This window comes from Eurypyga helias, unplaced genomic scaffold (genome assembly GCF_000690775.1).
Source record: "Eurypyga helias isolate BGI_N326 unplaced genomic scaffold, ASM69077v1 scaffold16550, whole genome shotgun sequence".
NCBI lineage: Eukaryota > Metazoa > Chordata > Aves > Eurypygiformes > Eurypygidae > Eurypyga > Eurypyga helias.
The window spans coordinates 2,505-30,499 of NW_010223928.1; the positions used below are offsets into that span (position 1 = coordinate 2,505).

General features: G+C 43.9%; 1 protein-coding gene across 1 annotated transcript; it reads left to right on the forward strand.

The window, feature by feature from the left end:
• Positions 1–1,328: 1,328 nt before the first annotated feature.
• PARVB (parvin, beta) lies at positions 1,329–27,919 on the forward strand. The gene is made up of 11 exons (XM_010157537.1): positions 1,329–1,349; positions 2,303–2,405; positions 4,639–4,779; positions 5,645–5,760; positions 12,263–12,321; positions 13,960–13,979; positions 15,655–15,716; positions 17,386–17,454; positions 19,784–19,885; positions 23,172–23,244; positions 27,843–27,919. Exons 1-11 carry the CDS (start codon positions 1,329–1,331, stop codon positions 27,917–27,919), a joined length of 843 nt encoding a protein of 280 aa, XP_010155839.1.
• Positions 27,920–27,995: the final 76 nt, after the last annotated feature.

Here is a 27,995-nt window from a genome sequence, read left to right on the forward strand (position 1 = left end):
TTCTAGATTCTGACTTGCAATAGCATTCAGTCCAGGACAGACAAAATGAAATGTTTAGTAATAGTTTCCAGCAGTTCAGCATCATGAGTCTTCTTTTAACAAAGCTTCTGAGGACTTTTGGAAATCTGGCCTCTTCCCGAAAGGACTGTAAAGTGATAGGAATATCAAATGATAATTTCAGCTGAACTTCAGGTAGTTTTTCAAAGTCTGCACTGTAAATCTCACAGAAGACCCAGATCTTACAGAATCATAGAACCATAGAATGGTTTGGGTTGGAAGGGACCTTAAAGATCACCCAGTTCCACCCCCCCTGCCATGGGCAGGGACCCCTTCCACTAGACCAGGTTGCTCCAAGCCTCATCCAGCCTGGCCTGGGACACTTCCAGGGATGGGGCATCCCCAGCTTCTCTGGGCAACCTGTCCCAGTGCCTCCCCACCCTCTCCGGGAAGAACTTCTTCCTGATATCCAATCTAAACCTCCCCACTTTCAATTTAAACCCGTTACCCCTTGTCCTGTCACTACAGGCCCTTGTAAAAAGTCCCCCTCAGCTTCCTTGTAGCCCTTTCAGGCACTGGAAGGTGCTATAAGGTCTCCCCGGAGCCTTCTCTTCTCCAGGCTGAACAAGCCCAACTCTCTCAGCCTTTGATTTTTCTGTTGTTTTTCTATGGATGTCTGTGAGTGTCAAACTTGTATTGTTTTGGGATTGGGCATTCATCTTATTGACAGGCTTCAAAAATCTCTTTATAGATCATCTGGGACAAGAAAGAATCTTATTTAGGACTCACTTTTCTGTATCACTGATGAGTAGTTTTCAAGGCCAGAGATGGTATCCCATTGCTAACTTGTCTAATGTCTCTCTCCAGTCCTTTACCATAAATGTCCTTCTGTCCCCTCAAAAAGATGGAAGGAGTCAAGAATAGCTCATTGGAGTTTTCTCTCCCAATGTGGTCATAATTCCCCTCCTGTGGAGCAGAGCTCTGCCATTGTATTTAGACTGCATCTTCTTGTGTTTAACTTTTGTTGGCGGTAAACTCTGAGCTAATTTGGGTGGGGATTTTCAAAGGAAATATGAAGCTTTGATGCCCTGTGCTTGATGGTAGCTGACATGTTATGACATGTCATGAAAATCCTAGCTTTGCATCTGGAGAAGGTCAGGGCAGGGAGAATTCACCTGATCTAGAGACTTTAGAGAATGAGCTCAAATGCTTCTGTTTCCTAGGATTGCCAAGGTGGATGTTTTCCAGCGCAGGCCTGTCTATATTTTGATTATTTGTTTTTGTTTCGCCATCTCTTGTATATTAAAACACCCAAACTTTTCTTAGCCATCATGACTGTCGAAGAGGCAGAAGTATGGGATCTAATCAGACAGTGAATTTGAAAAATCCACAATTTTATAAGAAGCCAACCAGAATCTTCAGGACTCTTAAAAGAGGCTCATTGTTTTAGGTGGCAAATGGATTTTGCACGTCTGTGATTGTCTTATCCTCTCATAGAATCAAGGATTTAGAAGGATTTAACTGTGTGTGTCTTCCCACAGACCTGTATTATTTTTGTGAAAGTAATTTAATTTTCTAAATAATAAACTGGAGAAAAGCACTACTGCCAACTTTGAACAGTCAAGACTGTTTTTTGTGTAACTGTTTGGAAATTATTGTCTTTGGCACCTGGAAAACTTAACTCAGTTCCTTTTCTTTTTAAAGGTTCTTTATGTTCATTCCTGTTCTGCAGGTGATTGAATGTTTTTTATAGTTGTGGTAGTCAGCATATGGGGCCTATTATGTATGTTGTAGAATGGTTATCAGGCAATTTGACCAAAATTTTAACTCCACGCTTCGGTATTCTGCAATACTTTAAGACAAAATGCCTTGTCTTGTTTCTAATGGCAGGAATTTCCTGTTCAGATGGCTGTTGGCCAACACCCCCAGGTCCTTTTCCACCAGGCAGCTTCCCAGCCACTCGTCCCCAAGCCTGTAGCGTTGCAGGGGGGTGTTGTGACCCAGGGGCAGGACCCGTCACCTGGCCTTGTTGAACCTCATACAGTTGGGCACATCGATCCAGCCTGTTCAGATCCCTCTGTAGAGCCTTCTTACCCTCAGACTGATCAACAGTCCCACCCAACTTGGTGTCATCTGAAAGCTTACTGAGGGTACACTCGATCCTCTTATCTGGGTTTGAAGATATCAAACAGTACTGGCCCCAGTCCTGAGCCATGGGGAACACCACTGGTGACCAGCCTCCAACTGGGTTTAAGTGACATTTCAGTGGTTTTTAGACATTTGCCTTCTTTTTCTGTACTTCCAGGTTCTAATTGACTGGATTAATGATGTGCTGGTGGAGGAGAGAATCATTGTCAAACAGCTTGAAGAGGACCTTTATGATGGGCAGGTGCTGCAGAAGCTGTTAGGTGAGTTCACACAAGAGAAGGCGGCCCCAAAGACTGAAAGGACCCAAAGTTGATCTTTTCCAAAGCTGCAGGCAGCAGCAAATCTGTGCAGTTACTCACCCTCTTATCAGTGATACAGTTTGTTTCACTCTTAGCTAAGTGTCAGCTTCTCCATCTGTTCTTCCCAGGCTGCCTGCTGAAAGGGGGGCAAATCCAGATGATTCCTAGGTATCTGATTCGTGGACTAAGAATAGTCCAGACATCCGAAACGTGTGGTAGAAAAAAGGTGAAGAGATTTGTATTGACAGTGGGGGACCAAGGAGAAGCCATGTGGTCCAAAATGTTATCGTAGTTTGCTTCTGAAACCTTTTGGGGTGAGCTTTTTGCAGGACTTAATAGAATTACTTTTAAGGGAAGAAATGAGAAAAAGCGAATGCATGGCAACAGGCTCATTCTCCTAATGTGGGCTGATGGGCAAGTGGTTCATGAAAGGATGTACTCGGTTAGGCAATTGTGATTTTGCAACCCCCTTACACCTTTGCAATGTGTGCGTTCACAAAAGAATCACAATGGAGAAAAGCTGCTGATACAGTGATTTATGGGAGTGCTTTTAGCAAACAAAGAGACTTGAAGCTTCAAGTGCCATTGTAAATCCACACTGTTTCTTGGAGACAGATGGTCAGACTGCTCTGGGTTTCCTTGTGACATGTTTTCAAGAGTGGGCTGGGGTATGGGATGTATGTGTCAGGTTGGGGCAAGAGGACCCAGTGCTGCTAATCCCACTGGTGCTAATGGATGCTGCTTAATGGATTTTCTGCACATGCCCCTTAGATAACAGGCCTGAAGTGTTTTGGTGAACATACACACACTTTTAAAATTGGTTAACAAGAATTACTTTGTGTGCAATTAAAACTCCTCAAAAATAGTTTGAGGACTAAAATGAGTACTTTTATCACCGTTTGGTTAGACTGCAGCTGGGACCCTCCAGACACGATGTGTAGAATCATAGAATAGTTTGGGTTGGAAGGGACCTTAAAGCCCATCCAGTTCCAACCCCCCTGCCGTGGGCAGGGACACCTTCCACTAGACCAGGTTGCTCCAAGCCTCATCCTGCCTGGCCTTGAACCTGGGCTGAGAATAGGTAGGAGCTGTAATACCTGACAAAAAAAATGAATTTTGCAGGGGACTTTAAGAAAAGATCTAAAATAATTTTAAATAGTATTTGCATGTTTTGGTAGTCTGCTTAAAAAAAGGCTCAGAGACATCTTGGCTAAGGAACACTTTTCCCATTATTTAGATATTGATAAAAATTTCCTACTGTAGATTGAAAGAAACAGTGAAAACTAGTCCTGATCTTCTGGTCCCCAAGAGCAGAGTGAGTTTGACTGCTTTTTCTGCCTCTGCTCTTTGGAAAAAAGATCAGCTGTTGCTGTTTGCTCTGGTAGCTGGAGAACTCTACCTTCCTCAGCTCTCTTTTTTGAGAGAGGGAAGATCAGCTCCTGTGTCTTTGACGAGGACCACAATGCAGAGGAAGAGAAGAATGACTTCTCTGTGACTTTGTCAACAAATAACTATGTTACGGAAACAGAATTCAAAACTTGGTAATGGCATTTGACAAAATTTCCTGCATTAGTTCAGTTTTGGAAGTAATCAATCATGATGTGACAATGCCATAAACCAGTTCCAGTGAGTCAGTAGAAATCAGAGTCTCACCTGTCTGTGACTCTTGATGGTTGAGGGGGCAAAGTTTGCTTTAGCTTAAATTCATACCTTCAGTTAACCTGAAATAAAGCTCGTCAAACTGAAGTAAATATCCGCACAATATTCCCCTTTTTTTGCCCTAAATTAACTTGTTGTTAGAAAGTTTAAAATCTCCTCAGATTCCTTGTGTAGTGAAGGCTGTGTTGTGCAAAAAGCTTTTCATCAGTGGAGAAAAAAAGGGATGCACAATAAATGTGATTGCTAACTTGGTGCCTATCTGAAAGTTATTATATACTTTGACACCTGATTGATGAGGCGTGTTTTGCCAGACCTTACCAGTTTTCTATCACAGGTTTTATTGGAATTGACACTCTTGGAAAGGTTTGCTTTCAGCTATTTTGCTCCCTGAGGAAAATAATAATGTTGGAAAATTTCTAGCCAAGTCCAACTGTGCCCAGTGCTCTGTGCTTGTTTTTCCCTCCCAGGCCCCTGCTTAATCTGATATTGCCTGTTCTTTTTGTTGGTGTTTTTTTTTTTTTTTTTCCAAATACATAAAAATTGGCTGACCGTAAACTGAACGTGGCAGAAGTGACACAATCGGAAATTGGCCAGAAACAAAAGTTGCAGACAGTCCTGGAGGCTGTCCATGATTTACTCCGACCTCATGGATGGACAATCAAGTGGAACGTTGATTGTAAGGGCTCTCTTACACTTTGTGTCTCAGCTTCCCAGGCAAGGGGGGTATGAGAATCAATGGGTGGATCATATTCTCTGCAATGCCACGTTTTTAAACATTATCTATGTGTTACCACATCCATGTATGGATTGTAACCCTTAACTCCTTCTGTGGTCTTTCTTTAAACGTACATGGCTATGGGATAATTGAAGTACTTTGTTCCTTTAAGCATATGCTTTCATTGGAAAGTTTTTTTGTTTGATTCCTGATTTAGAGTCCCTACAGATATGAGAAATCTGTTAGTCGTTCAAGTACTAGAGGGTGGTCTAATCTTTCAGGCCATCACAGTGAGAGTCAGAGGATCCTGCATCCTGCTTGAGGATGCAGCTTCTGCCCGGCTAAGTGGGAAGTACCCTCTGTTCAAGCATGGCCTGTTAGGATCCAAAAGTGAGAATGGAATTTGAGAAGTCACTTCACCTAGCTAGTAGGTGGGGTTTGTGTCTTACATCTAGGAAAGCTTGTGTTAACACTCTGGAAGTCTGCTAAAAGCAGAATTGTCCAGTGCTCTCCAGTACAGTGGAAGGTAAGTGGTTGAGTCCATCTGCTTTTCATCACCTAATTAGAGAGGGAGCTGAAGAGTCTGGACTGCTAAGTTAGGCATGTAACTTGAAGGGGGTGGGTTGAATGTGGTCTTTCGTACCTGTAAAAGTATATTATAGGCTGCATTAATTTAGGAAACAGAAGGTAGAGGGGAAAAAAATTAAAGACTCTGTTCACCAGTAGCATTTTTCACTGCCTTTTACCTGCCTTTTTCCCAGAGCTGTGTGTTTAGAATAAGGGTTCAGTATTTCCTTATTTGCTTCCTTTTCCTTGTTTCCTGCAGCAATCCATGGCAAGAATCTGATTTCCATTCTTCACCTTCTGGTAGCTTTGGCAATGCATTTCCGGGCTCCCATTCGACTGCCTGAACATGTGTCTGTACAAGTGGTAGTTGTACGGGTGAGTATAAACTCGTAAGAAAACTTGATCAGTACAGTCATTATTTATCACTCTGAGTTTTGTACTATTGGGTGGCTCCTATCTGTTGCCTTACGGTCTCTTTTCATTTAGAAAATTCTCATCCGAGCTCTTCTGTGAGTCCCAGTCGCGAGAATGCATTTTTGGTGCACTTAAATGTGATCCCAAGAACGTTGTAGCTTTAAAATGTTTGGGACCACCGTTTGCTGCTGCAATATCAAGCTGAAAACATGTGGTGGGATTTTATATAAGAGAGAGTTGTGCCTGTAACTTCTGGCGCTTTAGTAAATAGTTTTTGCCCTGCGTGTTTTGTAGAGAAGCCATTGAAACACAAACAGCACAGGAAGGGGTTTCAGCACGTAGAATCTCCCTGGTTTGGGAAGCCTCTTACTGATGTTGTTTTTCCCCGGTGTCATCTTCTTCAGACTTAGATGTGTTGTTTTCCTTGGCATGCTAATGGACTTTCATCATCTCTTCCACAGCCTTGTGTTTTTGTTAGCTTTCCTTAGATATGGAGGAGAGGTCTGGCCTGAGGAACTTTGACTTCTTCCCTCCTGCCCTAGATACTGGCACAGTATTCCTCTCTCTGCTTGGCGTTGACTGATTGCTTTCACGCTATGAAGACTCTACTTTTGGAGCATCAGTACTCTTGCCTTGTAGCTCACCTTCTGTCCCAGCTGGAGCTCCCAGGGCAGTACAGTCTGTAGCATGCGAACCCAGCTTTTCTCAGCAGCTGTTGAAACACCGGGCAGGGCCGTTCCAGCTGGCCACGCTGGTCCTGCCGTGACTGTTTGCTGCGGTGCTCGCCGCTGTTGTTGCAAGGCGGGCTCAGCTGCTGGCAGCAGGCTGCCGAAGGGCTTTCTCTACGTGCCATTTACTGTTAGAGCAGTCAGGCTGTAGAGGCTTCCTTTCAAGTATAAGGAAGATGAAGTGATCTCAGACTCTGTTTTGCAAACGTGGATCCCCTTACAAGATGGGATTGCATGGTGGTTGATTAGGCAAGCCTCGTTTTGCTTCTCATTTGAATAATGACATTTTCCAGGCTGCCTGCCTGAATGCTCTAGAGGTACAGGGAATGATGTAAATGGATAATTGATGGATACTCCCTGGCTCACAGTTAATGTATGTATTGTCTTTAAGAGGTGATTTTTAATTGCTTTCAGTCTGCTGAAGTTGTTCTATTTTAAGAATGGTGAGTTAAGTATAAAGTAACATGAACATTTCTTTTGATTGTCATGGAAAGGTGAGGGGGGAAAGTGTAAATGTAAAGTGGCCAACAGTCCTCTGACACCTTGATGCTAGAAATCTCCTTTTGCCTAGTGAAGTGAAGAGTCTTCTGTAACTGATGATGTGTCAGGGAAAAAAACCCTTTAGGCAAAGAGGGAGAGCCTCCCTTACCTTGTCCTTCAGGCTTCAGGATCCTCCACCTCCGTACCAGAGGGAAGCCTCTGGAGAAGGTGTTTTCTATTTTTTCCTGTTGGAGGAATATAGAGAAGACACCTGCAGAGGGTCTGGTTCACCAAAGTCCCTGCATCTTGAGACTAGAGGAGGCTGAGGTGAAGACAGGATGAGATAAAGGCTGACAGAAACTAGGGAGAGAAAGAGAAAGCAAGGAGCGACTCCTGTGTCCCTAGAGGAGTGCCTGAAGGTGTCAGAGCAATGGTACAATGAGAGTTAATTCAAGCTTGGGAGGCTGTAAGCTCTTGCTCTTGGACCTAGTCCTAGGGATGGTTTTGGTAACTGCTGGCCCTGTGGGAGTGGAGGGGAAAGAACCCCCTATCCCACTGCTAGGAGAAGCTTCACCCCTTCAGCTTCATTTTTGTAATAAATGGAAAGCAAGGCCCAGTAAAGTGAAACTGGAACAGTAACTTCTGCCTTATTATTTGGTACACTGAATTTTTGTAGTTCAGCATCCATAATCTAGTCTAAAAATACATGCTGGTTCAGTAACATGGATCTCTTTAAGTGGATTTTATTTAGCCTTTGTTACACTAATGGCAAACAGAAGAATGGTAATGAGGTTAATATTGTACCTGATGCAAGTAAGAAAATTATTATGATTGTACCTGATGCAGGTAAGAAAATTATTATGAAGATTATTATAATAATGATAAATTTATTGTTAAATGATGTCTTCTTGTAGATCCAAATAATTATTAGGATTCTGTGAAACTGGATCATAATTAACATAAGACATCTCCTCTGAGAGGCTTTAGTTTAAATGCCTCTTCTTGCTTGAATATGCATTTAAGGGGATTAATGAAGTTTGTTAAATGACCTTTGCAAGCTTTACAGTATTGACCCCACAGCAAGAAAACCTTGTAAGATGTTGTGGGAGTATTGTGCAAGAACACACCCACACTGAAATTTCAACACCAGTTAAGCCTCACTTTCATGGGTGTCTTTGGCGCTCAGGGTTATCATTACCAACTTCGTTGAGCCACCCTTGCACTGTGCAGATGCCCAAGGTGCTTCTTGCCCGGAAGGGCTGTGCTTACACTTGGAAAATAAGGGAGTCATACTGGTTTAGCAAGTTAGTGCTTAGCCGAGTTGTGTGCGTTTCCATAGCCCGTCCCAGAGCAACGCAGAATACCGTATTAGCTTGTGTAAGTGCTGTGGGCTTTTTCTTCTCTAATTATTAATGTCCTGCTCCATAAAATGAGACCATCACAACAGCACTGTGCTACATGGGAAGTATTTATCAAGGTCTCCATGGAGTGGTGGGGACTCTGCCCTTCCCTTAAATTCTTCCCTTCCTTTAGCATCTTGAGGTGACAGACTGAGACTTTCCTAGGGTGCTGTATTATTTTTTGAATTAAAAATAGTTAATTTGGAGTCTGAGAAAAACCTGCTGCTGGATCTGTATCTGTCAAACAGTACACTAACCTTTTTTAGTCCTGCACTGTATAGTTTGCTCAGAAACAAGTATTTTGGAGAAGGCTTTCTGCTTTACCTTCCTTGGCAGGAAGAACCTCTACCTCACCATCTGTGTGTCAGTGTTACCAGCAGAATAGCCGCAAGACTAACCCAGCAGAAAACAGCTTTTGTTTATATTATTTTATGATGGGCACCATGAGGAGCCCCTCAAGAGCTGAGTGCCTGAAATCCACTTTCAAACCTTTCTGAAATCAACCTCCACAACTGGTTTTCTTGGTGTTCTTTGTGTGAAATAGAAAACTTTGTAAACAGGGCGATGTGTGTCCAAGTTATACACCAAGTGTCCTGTCAGAGCAAGGGTTTAGGTGGGTCTTTAAGACCCTGTCAATAGCGACTCCAAGTGCTAAGAGTCTGGGATGGGACACATTTTCATACTGGTGTCACTCAACATTTGCCTCTTGTTCCAGCCCTCCTCTGTGAGGGCAGGGAGGAGAGAAACTCTGTGGTTTCAGTACATGCTTCCAGTGAGAACTGAAAATCCTGAGATTGTTCCTCCAGCCGACTTTACTGTTTGATATTTGAAATGTAGGCTTGCATGTTGAAGAAATACCCTAATTAAAGAAAACAAAAACGTTCTCAGAAATATGTGTAAAAACTGCTAAACGCTCGCTGTGTCGGTTATTTTTACGAGGCTCCAGAACTGAATCACAGAATCACAGAATGGTTTGGGTGGGAAGGGACCTTAAAGACCATCCAGTTCCAACCCCCCTGCCACGGGCAGGGCCACCTTCCACTAGACCAGGTTGCTCCAAGCCTCATCCAGCCTGGCCTTGGACACTTCCAGGGTAGGGCATCCACAGCTTCTCTGGGCAACCTGTTCCAGTGCCTCCCCACCCTCTCCGGGAAGAACTTCTTCCTGATATCCAATCTAAACCTCCCCACTTTCAATTTAAACCCGTTCCCCCTTGTCTTGTCACTACAGGCCCTTGTAAAAAGCCCCCCCCAGCTTCCTTGTAGCCCCTTCAGGCCCTGGAAGGTGCTATAAGGTCTCCCCGGAGCCTTCTCTTCTCCAGGCTGAACAAGCCCAACTCTCCCAGCCTGTCCCCATAGCAGAGGGGCTCCAGCCCTCGGAGCATCTCCGTGGCCTCCTCTGGACTCGCTCCAACCAGTCTATATCCTTCTGATGTTGGGGGCTCCACAGCTGGACGCAGCACTCCAGGTGGGGTCTCACCAGAGCAGAGCAGAGGGGCAGAATCCCCTCCCTCGACCTGCTGGCCACACTTCTCTGGATACAGCCCAGGATACGGTTGGCTTTCTGGGCTGCCAGCGCACACGGCCGCTGTCTTTTGCATTTAGATTTCCTCATCCTCATTTTAAAAATTGCGGCATGTCCCACCTTGGTGCAAAGTAATTCCCTTGTTGTCTGAGTTACAGACTGAAAGGTCAGAGGCAAGACAGGACGAGGAATAAATGTGTCCGGTGGCGGTGGTGGGAGGAATCAAAGTTTTATCAAAGAATGACATTTGCTTTTGGATTGCAAGGCCGTGCCGTGCGAGTGGCATGCGCAGCTGCCTCGGGGGGGCTACGCAGAAATGCTGCTGTTTCCGCCTGTCGGGGGGTCAGCCTTAGCATCCGTTCCTCTTCCTCATCAGGCGTTGGGAGGCATTATTCACTAGGCACCGCGTCGTGAGTTTTTGTTCAGTTTATAGCATCTTGTCCCTGGGCTACGTGCTGCCTGGAAGGTCCAGAAACTGTTAATAAAGCTGAAACAGGGTGGGATGGAATAAAGACAACATTGCTTTGTATGCAAGAAAACATTGCCCTGTCAGACGCTCCCTTGTTTTTCCATCCATGCTGTCATCCTGCCTTGTTTCACCGAACCTTCTGGCCCTGTTCCCGGGGGGGGTGGGAGGAGATGCACGCGTGGTGGGGCAGCGAGGGGCTGTGCAGACCCGGCTGGCTGGCAGCGTCCCGCACAGAGCCCGCCCCGGGCATGGAGCTGTGACAGCACAGCGGGGGGAGACCATGGCTTCTGCATCCTGCTGTCATCCTGCCCGGGTGCTGGCTTGAGAGAGCAATGCTGCCTTCATTCCTTGAGTAGGGAGTGGAAGGGAAGGGCAGGAGTTCCTCTTACTGACTTTTAGATTTCAGTTCTTATTTCGTGGGCCTACAAGGAAGCTGGGGGGGACTTTTTACAAGGGCCTGTAGTGACAGGACAAGGGGTAACGGGTTTAAATTGAAAGCAGGGAGGTCTAGATTGGATATTGGGAAGAAGTTCTTCCCGGAGAGGGTGGGGAGGCACTGGGACAGGTTGCCCAGAGAAGCTGTGGATGCCCCATCCCTGGAAGTGTCCAAGGCCAGGCTGGATGAGGCTTGGAGCAACCTGGTCTAGTGGAAGGTGTCCCTGCCCATGGCAGGGGGGGTGGAACTAGATGATCTTTAAGGTCCCTTCCAACCCAAACCATTCTGTGATTGCTTCTGGGGAAGGATGTGTTTCTCGTCAAAGCTGTTCTCCCCACTAAGGTCTTGTTTAGGGTTCAGCTGGGAAAATGATTGAGATGGCATATGAACAAAGAGCTTGTGGGGGTGGTTTCCCTGCTTACCTGAGCTAGCAGCTTCATTAACCCTGCTCTAAGTCATTCTGACAGGACCAGGCTCTTTGTGTCAGCGTTTTAAGCGTAAAGAAGGGAGGAAAGAAATTCCTCCTTTCAGTCACAGGGCTTTATCCCATAATTTTGTAAAGGACCCATAGAGATGTTAAAGTTTTTAACTCAGATAAAAGCACTTCCAGCCTGTGAGAGGCACATGCTCTATCTCCAAAACTTTGGAGAGGCTCAGAAACCTTTGGCCCCATTTGTGTCAGAGGGCTGTGTCTTAACAGAGCCGAGGAAGCTGTTTTGAAACTGGGTCTCGCTGCACAGTAACTCCGTTGGGTAGGAGAGTCCTTGTTCATGCAGAAAGTCATCCCGAGGAGAGAAGACGCGGTGACAGGGAAGTACTGGTCGTTGTGAAATCACTAGTTTGGCTGTTTGCGCTCCCTACGTTTCCAGGGTGGATGTGTGACAGGTGTCTGGCTGGTGGCCTCAGCAGCGTGTCTGCTCTAGGAGAGCCACCCTCATGCCCAGGGAGCTGCGCTGGCCTGGGGGCAGCCGTCCGTGTAGATTCAGCCCCGGACCTCTCCGGAGAGCTGGGCACACACGGATTGTGTCAGAGTGTTGGTTGACACGGTGACATGAACGAGTACCCTTGGGTAATTTAAGACAGGGCTGACAAACTCTAATTTGTGTTCGAGGCACGATATTGACTCTGGTCTCAGGAGGAGAATTATTAGCAGGTTTGTTGGCAGAAAGTATATATATGTATATATATACACACACATGTACATTTCTCAAACATCCGTTTGGCTGTCAGCCTGACAGATGCCACTGTTCTGGGAGTGAACCCTCCCATCTCAGCTGTTTCACCTCTACCTCTACAAAACTCAGCGAGCATCCTTTAGCCAGTTTTCTCCTCTGGGATTCTGAAAAATACTGAATACTGCAAAGTCCCTAATTAGCTTCTCCTTTATTAACGCCGTCTCCATTTGTAACTCCATCTTCTTTTGCAGAAACGGGAAGGCCTCCTTCAGACCACTCACGTTACAGAGGAGCTGACGACTACGACAGAGTAAGCACAAAATGCTTCAGCTTCAGAGTGTCAGTGGTGTGTGATGTGAAATCGTTTACAGAGGCAAAATGGAGACGCCTTCTTCCCCTCACCCCTGCTAAATTAACAAAATCCCTTAATGTGTTGCTTTTTTAACTATATAGAAATAACTTGGCCTCTGGAAATATGTGACGAAGGAGAAAAGTGTCGTCTTGTGTTACAAAAGCTTTTAACTGGGCATTTCATTAAAAGTCACCTTCGTGGGCTTTTTTTTCTCCTGGATTCTGCCGGTAGCCAGATATAACTCATTTCTGCCCAGTGCTGCTACCTCTTTCAAGGAAAGAGCTGGTCTGGGTATTCGGGGGGAAGAGTTAGCTTGACAGTTCTATGACATACCTCTCAAATCCGAAGTGATACCCTCTTAAAGTTGTTTTCATGTAATACCTCAGCACTAGAGCTCAGCAAAAACAAACCAACCAACCTCTTCCCTCTCCAGCTTTTCCAATGGCTTTACTCTGCTTTATGTTTTTACAGTCCTTTTTATAAGGAGAAGGCTAGACACGCACTTTGGCTGCAAATAAAAGCTGGGATTTTCTTTCGCGTGGCCTGAAGGCAGCTCTTCTGAGAGGGGCTTACATGAGCCCTCCTTCAGTTTATCGGAGTATTGGCTCCCTGTAGGGTTGGCTCGGCTTTCCCTGACTTTGAAGATAAATGGAGTACCATGTGGCTAGCTCAGTGGGGAGGATCTTTCAGATAGAAACGCTCAAAAATAAGATCATAACATCTCTGTGTGGACATTAAAGATCTCAGTGGGTTTTTGGTAGGATCAGAGCTCTGCCTCGGGACTGTGGGCCAAAATTCCTCCCCTCACTCCTGTGCTCTTTAACAGTGTAGTTAGCTTGTCCTCTCCTTCTGATGGGGTTTGTAAGGTGTAATCTGTAGAGTGGGGTTTAGACATTTTTTAGCAAGGAAGATGTTTACAGAATTGCATGTCTGTTTATACATGTATTTTATGAAGTTATTTAATATTACACAATTTTAAGAGGTTTACTGTTTAATGTGTTGCCTACCCAGATAGAAGTATAGCTATAGAAAGTGCAATGATCAGCAGAATCCAACATTTGCTGAACACCTCCAGGTTCTTCTGTGCAAATCAGGGCCTGATTCTCAGCCGATAAACATCTGCATATGTCTGGTGATGTCACTGGCAGTGCATATAATTCATATGTGGAAGTATTACTTACATGCTATCCAGATGTGATGTATGATTTCTGGCTGCAGAGAAAACAGATTAAAGTGAGATAGTTAGCTTTGCTTCTTCCGAACTGTGTGGGGTGGCATCTGATGACTGTATCTGTGGAAACTGTACACAGAAGTACATTTGTTCATTCACTCCCCATCATAAAAATAGTTATGCATAAGAAATCATAATTATGAGTTTCCATTTCCAGTCACTTCAAATGTGTCTCATTGGTGGGCTGCTGGGGACATTCCTGCAGCAGGTCAGGTCTGGTCTGCAACCTACTCAGGCTCCTGACTTGGGAGGAGTGGTTAGCCCTCGGCATCTTGCAGGAAAAGGCCTGTTAAGCCCATGGTCTTGTCTTTTCAAAGTGTTTATTCATGAACTAACCTGATGTTTTTGAATGCTCTGACTTGCAGGATGATGATGGGAAGATTTGGTAAGTAACAAAGTTGACTGCAATTTTTCTTAAATTTATGTCAGTCCCAGAAATCTTGTCTTTTCCTTCAGCAGATCAAGACAATGGAATGAGCAATTCCTAGGGGTTGGAATGTATTGCGGGGGCAGGTTTTATTTCGCCACACAGATGTGGAGCATAATGGGTAGAACCAGATCATCCAGCATGCTGCTTGTGCTCTTTAGGCAGCTCTCGATTTGTTTTGATTCGTAAGTAATGAACAGCAAAAATGCTGCATGGGGCAATATGTCCTAGTGCTGTTGTTAGTGGCTTTCAAACAAAAAAAATTTGCAGCCCCCAGCAATGAGAGTTACACCTTCTTCATAATGTGAGCATTTAATTTACGTGTAAGTGAACGTATGAAAAGCTGAAGCAAAGGTGTTTGGTATGAGGTCTAAGAAAACTCTGTCTGCTCACTTTTGGAGACCAGTCATCCCTCTCTAATTCCTTTGCATGGAGTATTTTATCTCCTCCATCTTCACCAGGTTTTAGAGTTTAGACCTTACCAACCACAGATCTGGCCTGCCGAGAGGCTCCCCTTTCTTTTTGCATTTTGTTTTGCTAGTAGCATTAAGTCACTTCTTTTCACTGGAGAGAAGTGGACTCCTGTAAAGGACTGTGTGTGTGATGAAGAACAAGTAATTTAGTTTCTCTGTTTGACAGTTATAAAGTTTAAATGCTACCATTTTTCCTCTACACTACTTATTTTACGAGTACATTATTAGTATTAATGTCAGGGGGCTGTAGGGACTAAATAACACACCTTCAGATACCCAAGGAATTTGGATGATGTTTGTTTGTTTAACAATAGAAAACTACTGAAATGTGTTCTGTAAATAAAAAGAATTTGAACTTGGAAAAACTCATAAAAACTATGTTGACTGTGTAACAGCTTAAAACCCACACACTTTTCCAGCATTTTTATGCCTTTTTAAAATTTTATTAATGCAACTGCGGTTGGTTAGATTTCTAATGTTTTCTTGTTTTACCTGATGATGACAGTTGCCATCCAAAAAACTCAGTTTGGAATATTTCAGTCAGCCCAAAGCTGCCACAATGTGAAATGCTGCACTAATAGAGTCAATTTAATAGATTTTAGTTTGTATTCTGATAATTTAAATCTTCATATTCTATGTAAGCTTTGCTCTTTGTACACTGCTGAGTCGGATTTCACTCCAGTTTTAAGTTTTACTGAAATCAAGGGTATTACCAGTGATTTTTAAATTAACCATATGACTATCTGGCTTTGATGCTGAGCGGGGGACACAACCATATAGCTATCACTGTAGCTGCTGGTGCACACCAAAACCAGGTGAAGTTTCAGTGGCTCACTCTTCAGAATTGGGGCAGAGTCAAAATTGGTGTTGCATTTTAATTTTTTTCTCCACCTTCATATTTTGTGGACCGGTTATGAATGGCACATTCATAACAAAGGGAAATCAGAGAATGATATGTTTATTTCCAGTTACCTCTAAAATTCCCAGGGGAGTTCAGTCTGGCATTTAGTTAGGCACCAGAATAGGGTGACAGCTCTAAGCTTGTGACTCTATTTTTCAGTTTTCTGAGACAGGCCCTTAAGTCTGTGACCCATAAACTGCTTCCCTTTCTTGGCTGTTGGAGATGTATTCATTTTTGGTTTTTTTCCCCCTAAAACCAGAGCGTGATGCCTTTGACACACTCTTTGATCACGCACCAGACAAACTCAGCGTAGTCAAAAAGGTAAAAAAATAAAATTCAAGTTATATTTTCTACATTGTGTGTTTTCTTATGCTTTTGGAAAGATAGCAAGAAAGGTCTGGAAAACCTTTCCAGAGGAGGATTCTGAGAGTGAGAAGGGTGTTCATTCCCCAGAGATCACGGTTTCAGAACCAGGTACCATTGGCTTTGGTCAGACTTGTCTCATTTTGCTGGTTTATTGCCTGGGACTTTTCTAGGTAGCACTGCTGGATTCCATCAAAATGAGGCGGGTTAGACAGAGCTACTCTGCAAAGTATTTGCAGTGGCTCAGGTTATCCTGAGTGGACAATTGTACACACTTTTCTATCTCCCCGGGGCTGTCCGCGAGCGAGGGGGGGGTGGGCTGTAGCTGATGTGAGCGGCGGGTGGTGGTCACCCCTTCGCTGGGCTCAGTGCAGCCGGTCGTGCGTGCCTGCAGCCTCAGCCTCCCCAGGAAGCTCTCCCTGTTGGGTTTTCAGTTCATTCTTGTGCTAAAGGTGATCTTCCACAGCTGGAAGATATTTTCCACAGCACACTGAAATATGATATACTCGTAAATACGTTTGCTAAATATAAAGCTTTTATGGAAGAGTTGTTTTTGTCCCAGGGACCTTCTACTTAACACTAATCCCTCTGGTCCTCTGGTCTCCCCACCAAGGAGCAAAACACACCAGAGCGTATCCAGACATAGTCTTGGCATGGCTCTTTGTGCTAGGCTGAGCGGAGGGGTGAAGTAGCTCTTGATCTCTGCCGGCTCTTGTTAGTTTTAGAGAACGGATAATGGCAAGACTCCACGTTGTTGGTCAGTTTGTTCCAACGTGGCTTTTGAGCTGTTTATTAGCACCATAATGTGCTAAGATGGGCATTGTAATTTGTCCCTTTGATTTGTGTGAAACAGAGGATGTATGCATTTAAAATAAAACCTGGAAGTCTCTGGAAGATTTTTATCTTTCCAGCCTGAAACGTCTTCTAGAAGAGTGTTTTTAAAGTTGATACAGAATGAAGTTATCTCTATCCACGCAATAGAAGTGTGAACACCCAACTCAGCGTCTCTTTTGGAAGTGTAATCAGGCTGGCAGATCTGTCCTTCAATACGTGAGCACGTATCTGGCTCATAGTAGCAGGAATCTTCCATGGCTGCTTCCTGTGGGAATAGAAATGCCAGACTTGAGTTACATCTTGACTGTAATTACCTCATTGATAGGCACACGTCGCTCCAGGAACGGAGGTGCATGCAGAACTGTGTACTGTTGGCATCTTGGGAGTCTTGTCTCAGTGCTGCTGATGCCTTGCTCCCAGGCAGTGGATCTTCTCCAAGAACCTGAAGAGATTAGTGTGGGCACTACGTGCTCCTACTGCTTGCTTCATCTTCACAAAGAACCTACAAAAGAGCTAATGTCATCACAGCCTTTTCCCGTAATACTGAAATATGCTTCCTAGCACGTAAAGCATAACTAGTAAGCTGTATGTAATAGCACCATCTGGTGACTTCTGCCATACAGTGCAACAAAAATCACTGTACGACCCAGTTGTCTTCGCTTTTATGTACTTACAAATAGCACACCTGCATAATTCTTAAGCCTAAAAAGATGTCTTAAAAGATTGTTAACCCTTTCACATGGGCACTGACTGTATGTTCTAACATCACCGGTTCTTGCGTTTTCTTGTATAGTCTCTGATCACCTTTGTGAACAAACACCTGAATAAACTGAATTTGGAAGTAACGGAGTTAGAAACCCAGGTAAGAGACTTTGTGTGTAACCTAGCTGTGTAAATTGCAAACCTAGGCCCTCGCTCTGCGAAGCCTTGTTATGGAACTGTTCGTCTTTGGGCACGTTAATTTATGGGATGGGGGCGCTGTCTTTTAAGCATCAGTGACGTTCACTGATGCTTGCTTCCTTTGCTCATATTTACATGTACTTCATGTTGCTGTTGATTATGTATTGTAAGGTGATACTCTTGGTTATGTAATGCAGTCATATTAATGACTGTGGAATGTGGCTGGATTTCACAGCAGCTTGCCTCTCGGATCAGAGTGGAGGGCTGCAAGGCATAATGGGTGGATGGTGGGCTGTGTCTTTTCTAGCTGTGAGGGTTCATGGTGAGCCGGTATAAGCTCTTAATAGCTGGCTGTCTGGGGTTCTCGGGAGGAGTATGGACTGCAGTGTGCAGTTCATCGCAGAGGTATCAGTGCTTGCTTTGATCACATCGAAGTGGGACTGGAAACAATTTTGCTCTTGCAGCAAACGCCTTCATATCCTCCTCTTTACCCTGCTGCCTTGTGAGCACATGCACTGTGCTTGCTTCTCAACAGTGTGCATTAGTGACTTGGAGCTCCGGTACTGCAGTGGCTTGACTGCCAGCAGTGTCCAGGTTAGTTTGTTTAAAGCTAGTGGAGGTGACTGTCTACCACCACCATCTGCTCGGAGGAGTTCTGGGTCTCTAGTGCAGAACTGAGTACCGAATATGCTTGGAAAACCTAATTAAGTGTGAATTTCAGTGTCAGTGGGTTAGTTCTCACTTTACAGGTCAAATTAAGCAATTTTGGGGCATAGTCTTGACTGAGTTTTACAAGTAAAAACAAATACTCTTGCCAGAGTTCACTGAACTGTGGAGAAATGGTTATCTTAGTGGCCTGGCGAAAAATGAAGCATGGTACCTATAGAATGATACCAGGAGCATGGGTAATTGGTTTGAGCCTGGATTAGTTTAATACCATTAATTCCCTGCTATTTTATAGCTTTACTGAGATAAATGGGTGACTGGATCTAATCTGTCACAAGAAATTGTTGCTTAATGCCTTGGAAGTACCCAACCCTTGGTGTTTGAAAAGGTTAGAGGATGTCACGTGTGCCGTATCGGGATCACAAGTGAGAAGTCTTTAAAATACATAACATTACCCCCCTTAGCCAGTAACACATTATCCTGTCTGGTAGGAGTACTGAATAGTGTTGCTGGAAGTATTTATTATTTAGTATTTACTGAGCTGTAAACAATCTATTCTGACTTGGAAAAAATGCTATTTTGTGAAGTTAATCTTCCTACCTGTGACAGTGGAAGGTGTCCCTGCCCATGGCAGGGGGGTTGGAACTAGATGGTCTTTAAGGTCCCTTCCAACCCAAACCATTCTGTGATTCATTTAAAGCTGTGATTGAAGGCAGGGATTTGAATATCCAACTCATGACTTAAGAGGGATTGTGGTTGAAATGACCAAGTGCTGTAGTAGTAGGACTGGGGGTATATAATCTGCAAACATGTTTCCCAGGAAATATCTCTTTTTTAGTTTTGGGGTTTTTTTTTTAGATTTTAATTGAAAAAGCTTTTTTAAAAACTGAAGTTGGCAAGTTTCCTCAAGCAAATGTGGTGAGTGTGAGGAAGAGCAAGAACAGATACGTGTGGTCTAACCTCACCCCAAAGTATTCAGTGGCCTAGTAAATAGGTAACAGGGTGGGGGTAAAGAAGACCTTGTTTTCAGTCCCTGCCTATTTGGACCAAATAGTCTGCACAACTAAGAGTACAAATTTTCGATAACCCCCAGGTGAATTGCTTTTAATTTCTCCTGCTTAGAGCTATTTACTGTATGTAACTAATTTAAATGGTGGCTGGCACGTGTTCTTGCACGGGTTAATGCTATAGCAATAGCTGATGGGATTCCTTGTTTCGCTCAGGAAATGAGAGTAGGGGAAGTAATGCTACCAGATGTAGGGAGAAAGCCTTGTATCCTGTGAGGCTGTTTTTTCTTTCCTGTAGAGAACGGGCAAGAAAGCAGCTGTATCAACAGGCTCTTTAAGATCAGACTGATTTAGCTTGCTGAGCTGGTGATTGCAAGGGTACAGGTGAAGTGGGGAGCAGATGAAACGGAGCCCTAAACGCTTGTTACACTTGCTGTCAATTCCTTGCAGTGTCTGGAAGGAGCAGTCTCTGACTCCTAAACGTTCTTACGTTTCTGTACTAGCAGACAACAGCATCAGAAGTCAAAGTACGTGATTTGGACCAAGCATTCTTTGTTCTGCTTGCTTTTGGATGCTTATTTGCTTTCACCTAGGAATGTCATCAGTATTTCTGTTTAGTTTGCAGATGGTGTTTACTTGGTTTTGCTCATGGGTCTTCTTGAAGACTATTTTGTTCCACTTCACAACTTCTACTTAACACCTGAAAGTTTTGATCAAAAGGTGGGTAGAAATTCCAGGTTATATGCTTTTTGCTTTGCACCACATGATATTTTCCAATCGTTGTGTCCTTTCTGTTTGTGCCCAGTAAATCAGAACCTGGTACATCCTTCTGTTCAGTAGCTGTAGTAAAGGTGCACCAGCTGTGACACTGAATGGTTAATACCACTAGAAGGTGCTTCTGAAAGGAAGGGCTAAATTCCCCATAGTTAAGCAAGAAGGGTATTCTGTTACATCAAATTATACATAAAGCTTGTGAGTATCCAGAATGAATAAATCAGTAATGAGTGCTTTGTACTGTTTAGTACTTTGCATAATCTAAGTGATTTATTAACCTGTAGTACTGCCTGAAGTGTTTTTGTGCGCAGGGATGCCTTATTGTCCTAGACAGCAGAGCTGATGCCTGACCTTGCCTAGTATGTACTGTGTAAAAATAGGCAAGAAAGTCTAAAGATGAGAGATGGGAAGCTCTGCTTTATGTGCATGCTGTAGGCTGGGATTGACGTGGAGATAGAGCTTCTTCCCAAGGTCACAGAATGTCATCCCTAAAAACTGCTCCCTCATCTCATCAGTATCAGTTGCCTAATACCTGTTAGTTATTTTTCTGTATTTTATTTAATGTTCCTACAAGCCAAGCAAATAAGTATCATTACTTGGTATGTAAATGAGATACTGTAGTAAAAGAGGTGGTGGCTGGGCCATGATCTTTGGTTCATCTGAGGTTAGAAACTTTGTTGAGTGCTCACAGGTAACATGTTTTGAAGCTGATCTAAAGCTAAGGTCCTGCCAGAGAGGGAGCGTGCAAAAAAATTGCCTGTCTGAAGTCAACTTGTGAGCACAGACGTCTGGTTCTGTGTCCAATTCCTGGCAGGATCATTGCCAACGGTGCTGACTTAAACTAGTGAGAGAATGTGGTAGCTTGTCTTTTTTGGGTATTTCTTCCTGTTTGGTAAGGAGTGAATGACTTGCTGCGGAACAGCAGTCAAAAGTGAGTTTTGAGGAAGAAGAGTGGATTCTTTGCAGTCTCGGATTACTCTCAGGATATTAGAGATGGAAGGAGACAAAATAAGTGTCTTGCTGTTGGTGCCACGCTTGCTCCATTGTCTTGTGCCCTTCCTAGTGTTAATGGTGGGAAGAGTACTTCACACACATTTTGTTGTCATAACCAAAAGTTTGCCTCGTTCTGCAGTTGTTCCTGGACATGTATGCACATCTGTGTATATTCAGTGCCTGGTATCACAATAGTCTGAGCCTGGTTGTGCTGGAGCAGCGCATCTGCCCTTGCTTTTTATTCTGCCAGGCTCTGCAGCAGAGAGGATGCCAGTATTGTGCTGGCTGAGCTGGAGCAGGACGCGGCTAGGTCAGGAGTGGCAACATCAGCAAAAATTAGGAGAGCGGATGCTTTGTAAGGCGAGGGCTGTTTAAAAGGATGGGGTTCCCATAGTGACTTCACTGCAGGTATTGCTGTGAAGCACCCCTCGGCAGTAGTACCTGCTCTCTGCGGGGTGGGACTTCAGTGCCAGCAGCATAACCCAGCTTTGCCTGGGCGGATCATGTCAGTGTTGCAGGAGGAAATTGAGCCGCACGAATGAACGTCGCTACGGATCCAGCCTAACAAGCTGAGCCTGCTGGTTCTCTGTAGGTTGTACAGGGTTTATTGACTTCCTCAGGACGTGGAAAGTTGCTATTTGGGAGCTTAAAGGGGCTCCCTGAAGGCATAAAATCAGACTCTGGTAAAGAGGGGTTTCTTTAGGTGTTAGGTTTGTGGATAAGATAGGGATTAGTTCTTTCTGAATGCTGTATGCTCCACAGGAACTTGATAGAGCAGTGAGGAAATGGTTATCTGTTACATCTTATCCAAGCTGTCCTTTATAGCTTTCTCTTGCTGTTTTATCCTAGTATGTTGAATTTTCACCCTTGTGGATGCAGGATGCTGAACGGCAGCCAGCACCTGTACAGTTGTGATTTTGTTGTTAACAGTTTTAATTCATAAGGATTATCCAGTATTCCTCAAGTGATGCTGTGGTTTTGTGTGGAGACTCTGCCCTGAGGAAAGAGGAGTTGTAAATCAAAAAAGGAGAGGTACACTCTGTGCTTTTGTGAAAGGAAAAAATATTTTTATCTTGAAAGTGATTGGTTTTGTCACAATGAATGAGGAGGAACTGTAGCAGGTAGAAAAGAGATTAATAAAGCCCTGACCAAAAAGCACCTGTGAAAGGGGCCTTTCTTCCTAGTTGTAGGGGAGGTTTGTGTATGGATCTCCCTGATTTTCAAGATGAATACCTTTAATTAAATCCCTCCGCCTTGCTATGTATCTCCAGAACTGTCATTTGCAGCAACAAAAGTGCACAGAACTCATAATCCCAATTACCTTGCTTGAATTTCAGTAAGCGTGAACAAAAAAGCTGCTGTGCAGGTCTCTAAACCATAATGTTCACTCCTCAGAGGAGAGATAAAAAGAAGACACCTGCTTTCTTGCATTTTTCCTTTTTGTCCATTTTCTTTTCTCTGACTCTGTCTTCGTGGATGATGCTTGGTGGCTTGCTCAGGGAGCTTTCTGCACAGTTATGCCTGGCTCGTTTTGCAGTTGCACTGCATAACCTCTCTAGGAACTGCCACCACCGAGCATTTTGTTAACCTTCACAAGAGAAACCTCAGTTGACTTTTATCTCTGTTTTCAAGTAGAGGAAGCCAAAGCACCAGGAGGCTGAGGGATTAGCACAAGGTCAAGCAACAAGCCGCCATGTTCCTTGATGAGATGTTGATATTGTGTGATATGCAGCTGATAATACCGCAGAGAAGACCAATATTATTTGAAAATAATTCCATTTAGTGTAATTATTTCTTCTTTCTGGCACACCCATATGTATTCTCATTTCTGTTCAGTTATGTCACTTCTGATTCCTTGTTGCCTGGGCGGCGAGTGATCTCTTGCCTCGTTGTTGGAAATGCTGATCTTGAGTAGGAAAAACTCAGCAAAGTGCAGCTCTGTTGTAGTTACTGGGAGCTTTCTGGCCTCCGCCGTAGAGACTGAGATCAGGGCTTAAATATTGTTTTAAATTTTGAAGCTTTGAGCAACCTGGTCAAGTGGAAGGTGTCCCTGCCCATGGCAGGGGGGTTGGAACTGGATGGTCTTTAAGGTCCCTTCCAACCCATTCTCTGGTTCTGTGATAAATAGAGTTATCAGTCTCTGTGTCAAGTATAGGGAGAAAAAAGCATTTTAAAAATTCGATTAAAGGTTTTTAATGCCTATATAATTTTGTGATTCTAAATACTTTCTCTCTTTCAGGTCCATAATGTTTCCTTTGCTTTTGAGCTGATGCAAGACGGAGGACTGAAGAAACCAAAAGCTCGCCCTGAAGGTATGGACGTGCCGTGTGGCTTTAAACAGTATATAAAGATGTAGTAGCAGGTGCATTTCAAGTGCACCTCTGTTCAAAGGCAGTAGCAGTAGTACTACAAGGTGGAGCTGTAAATGTGGCCCTTGACAGTTTTCCACAGGATCCATTGTCTGTGTCTGGGGTGTATCCTTGCCTGTGTTTCTTGTCTGGAACAGGTTCACTGAGGTGTACAAGTGAATGATCCAAGAGCTGTTCAGTGCTATATTGTAAAATTGGCTGGTATTCTCAATAACCATCTGAACAGGAAGCTTTTCACTGTCTAATTCTTACAGTTAGCACTGTTTTGGACTCGTGATTAGATTTTGGTGACAGATAACTGAAAGGCTTTTTTTGCTTTTTAGGAGAACTGGTAGCAAACTCTCTTCTCGGTTTATGTGGACTTGGGAGTCAGAACTGAAAAGTGTAAAAACTGAGTGTTTTCTCTGGACCTTGAAATCAGTCACTGTCGAGGCCTACATTGTTACTTGCACTAGGGATAAAAAGAAGAATTAAAACTTCACGACTGCTAAATGAGCAATTTCTGTTGCCAATGTTACAAACTACACGTGCTTTAGAAGTTTCCGCAGAACAAAGGAAAATGAGGAGCCCCCAAGAAATGTTCAGTCTGACTTGAATTGAGGCAAAGTGGTGATAGTAAATAGACTAACAAAGAGTAGGGGGAAGGCAAGAGGCAGCATTAACTGGATATGTATCCTGTCAGTGCTGTCCTTAAACACCTGGGGATGAAGAGTGTTCCTGAAGAATTTGGTGAAATATGATACTAACGTGGGGAAGTAAAGAAGTGTTCTGAGTGTTGGAGCTGAGTCAGTGGGTATATGAGGAGGACGAGGAAGCTGGAGAAATGTGAATGTACGGTCAAGAATGGCAGTGTTTTGAGTGGAAGGGTTGAAGAGCATACAGTGGGAGACCAGGTGAGCTAGACAAGCCTGTTTCAAGAGAGAGGAAACTTTAAATACCTAGGATAGGGCTTCTTTAGTTGAAAACTTGTCTTTGTTGTTGCTTTTTTTGTTTTGTTTTCATCTGTTGACCTAGCAGTGCGGATTACCTCTTGATAAAGCTATCTTATATCCTTACACTATCGTGAGTGGTACCACCCTATAGCAGATCGTTTGTTTGCTCTGGACAAGGTGTGTAGATTCAGTAAGTAGCAGAACAGGTTTGTTTTACTGATGGAAAATGTAATTATTAATAGAAGGTAGAGAGCCAAATTAGCTCACAGAACATTCCTTTTTGCTGCTGCAGGATGTATGGACTCTTGTGTGTATTCCTTCCTCTTCTGTGTGTGCACCCGTTCCTAGTAGCAGCGGTTCACAGCTGTTGGAGTGAGTGTGCTTGTGTGGCTGGAATTGCCTGTAAAACTGACTATTACTCTTGGAAAAACTGTTCCTGTGGAGAGGAGAGAAACATCTTGGGCTTCGCTTGTCACCGTAGTTTCCTCGAATCCTCTGTAGGATCCTGACAGTCGGTAAACACATGTAATACCAGTTTCATAGAAGAAGAATAATTCATTTTGTCATAAACTCTGGTGGCCTGCAGAAGGATTTGTCTATAATATACTCTGTTAATGCCATATTGATGCATTGTTCGTTCCTAAATGGGCTGGAAAACCTGTTAGGTGAATCGGTGTCCTTTAGTGTGAATTGGGTATTACACTCTTGAATTAGTTGTAGGGTTTTCATGTGAAACGTTCTCTAGAGCAGAACATCACAATTACTATCTCTACAGCCCACATTTTCTTCGGTCCTTGCAAGAAAGAGGTCTTGTTTAAAGTTTTTGTGTGTCTGTACAGGGGATACACAGAAATAGGAGCATATGTGGGACAGCTCCCCTTCTCTCTTCTTCCAGCCCAACTCAGTAGGTTGAGCCAGCAGCAGAACTTGACGCTGGGTTATTGCTGCAAAAGCGTGTTGCAGTGGATTCATTTATGAACCTCTAAAGGGGTTGTTAGGGACTGTAAAATTTTAAATGAATATTTCGTAGAATCATAGATTTTAAATATTTTAAACTATTTTGGTGATTTATGGCCACTTTCAGTTAGCATTTCATTAGTTGGCGGTGGCGATGTAATGATTGTGCATGCTTCATCTTAAAATAGGAAACGGGAGGCTGAGAATGTGCTTATCCCTTGGAATGCCTGTTGGACACTCACACTACTGCGCTCTTTAATGCGGCAAACAAAGGCATAACAAGGTCTGAAAGTCTTGAATTACGGTATAACTTTTGCAACAGGGAAGGTAATTAATGATGAGTCTGAATTGTCATGGGATGGAGGTGAAATTTCCAGCACTGGAAGACTTAAAATTAAAAAAACAAACAAAAAACAACCGAAAAACCCATGCAACGTTAAGCTTATTTGTTTAATTCAGTGGCAGCTGGCTTACTAGGCTCAGTACAGGATTTCCAAGGTAGAGTTCTCTAAGGACTGCCGTGTACATGATGTCAGGCTATATGACCACAGTAGTTTCTTCTGACTCTAAATTTAGATGTGATTATACTGCCGAAGGAAAGAGCTGGACCCATTCCTCCTGTCAATGATGGGGCCTCCCATCCCCTCGTTCCTCAGGGTAGCGAGCAGGGTGGTCAGCAGCAGGTACCTAGCTCGGATTGCTGCTGGAGATTAGCGGGAGTCAGCCGTAAGGCCTCGGTGAGGGCAGATGGAGGGTACCTGCCCAGCACAGTGCTGCACTCTGGGCCCCTCCAGCTCGGGCTGGTGCTCACTCCTGCACCCTCAGCTCTCACTCTGGCGTTTCGCTGCCTCTTACTCCCAGCTGCTCTCTCCTTGGGTTGTGCCCTGGTTTCCCGGCTGTCCTTCTGGCTTCCAGCCACGTTTCTGCTCTACCCTCTGGATTTCTCTTTCTCCCCATTGGCACCTTGGTCTTGGTTTACAGCACAGGGAGTTCCTGGTTCCGAGCTGATGTCAGCCAGAGGCAGGACCTGAACCCCGCAAGACTTGATCGGTCTGCTTCATGTCGTGGCACTGGGATGGAGGTCACTCAGGCTCAGGGAGAAGGCCCATCCTGCTTTCAGTGGGAAGCTGAAGATGGGTGCCATGGGGAGGAGAAAACCATTTGGGAGGAATGGGGTAGATACACTAAAAGTCTCTGACCACTACAGAGCTGACTGTTGGGGCCTTTTTTCCTTTTCTTTTTCTTGCCTTTTCAAAGTGCCAGGGCTATTTTTTTTTAATTGTTTTGCAAGCAAAAGTGGCTGCCAGCATCAGTGGGTCAAATCTGCTGGTATTTGTTTCTTCTCCAGATATTTGCCTTGATTTCCCAGCTTTAGAAACGCCTGGCTGTTGCAAAGGGTTGTTTCTCATGGCTAAGTTTACGTTTTTAAATCCATCTCTGAGGGAACTGAGCCTTGGTACAGAGGAACCAATGCTGATTCTGGCTGTTACCCTACTGAGAAATGCTATGGTAGTAAGCAACTTTATATGATACCTGGAAAACTTAGAAATATATCTCATATTTAAGTTACCCAGGTAAGACATCTCTTTTTTCAGGACGTATTACTTCTCAGCAGTTAGGACCTTTCCTATTTCAGGGGGCAGCAGAAGATTGTTTTGCAAATGCAAAATACAAAATCTTAAATGAAATATGTAAAATGGGACAGGAAAAAGGGTAGAAAGAAAAGCTTTGAAAGGTTACTGAAGATACCAGATGAAGTGTTTGTGTGTTATCCAGTATGGGGTAGGAGGGAAGGGTGGAGAGGTCCTGGCAGTGACTCTTCAAAACAGGCAGTAGGTGTTTTCCCTGTACCTCACATTAATTGTACTTAGTCTGTTAGTCATTTGCTGTCTTTCTAATTCTTTGAATGATATTTGATTATCTATTCTTCCTTCTTTCTGTTTCCATATATATTGTTTGGTTTGTATTTTTTCTTCCTCTTCCTCCTTTCTTACATAATATATCCAACCTTTCTTTCCACCTCTTCAGCCTTCTCTGTGCTATGCCTCCCCCATAGTCCCTGGATTACACGTCTGTGGTATTTCCTGCCATTTTATTACAGTAGTAGGTTGGGAGGTGCTAGCAGAAAAGCTTTTTGTTGACAACTGTTCCAGACCTGTTTCCTGGCCTAGCATGTTAAGAAGGGATATTAGATAGCAGAAAGCTTTGAGTCTGCTGAGAGAATTCAGACTTTGTTTATTAGTGGTGTGTACCATTGCAGAGTTGTGGCGGTGTGAGGTTCAGTATCTCATGTGAGGTGTGTGGCTACTTGTTTGCTGCTTCGGTGGCCATTGAAGTCATCGGTAGTATTTCCCAAAGCTTTTATCCCAGGTCTCGGACAGAAGTGGACTTTCTCTGTAACCTATTTTAGATGAGGAAGGGAATTGTATTTCTTCTGTCTCCCAGAGAAGTTAGCAATGACGGTGTTGCCATGAAGGTGTGTTGAAGTGCATCATATGGAACATTTAAAAAGCTTTACCTGGGGAGGTCAGGCCTCTGGGGGGTTCTTTGATGCTGATCCCACCGGCTCAGAGATGTGGAGACTTTTATCTCTTTGAGGCCAAATAAAGGGGAACAAAAAGCAGATTAAGGATTTCTCCCTTTTTTCCACAGATGTTGTCAACTTGGACCTGAAGTCTACCCTCAGGGTTCTGTACAACCTGTTCACAAAGTACAAGAACGTTGAATGATCTTGGAAGCTGCTGAAGTCTTCATCCTTCCAACCTTCTTAGGGCATGTTTATTGGAATTTCTGCCTCTGCATGCT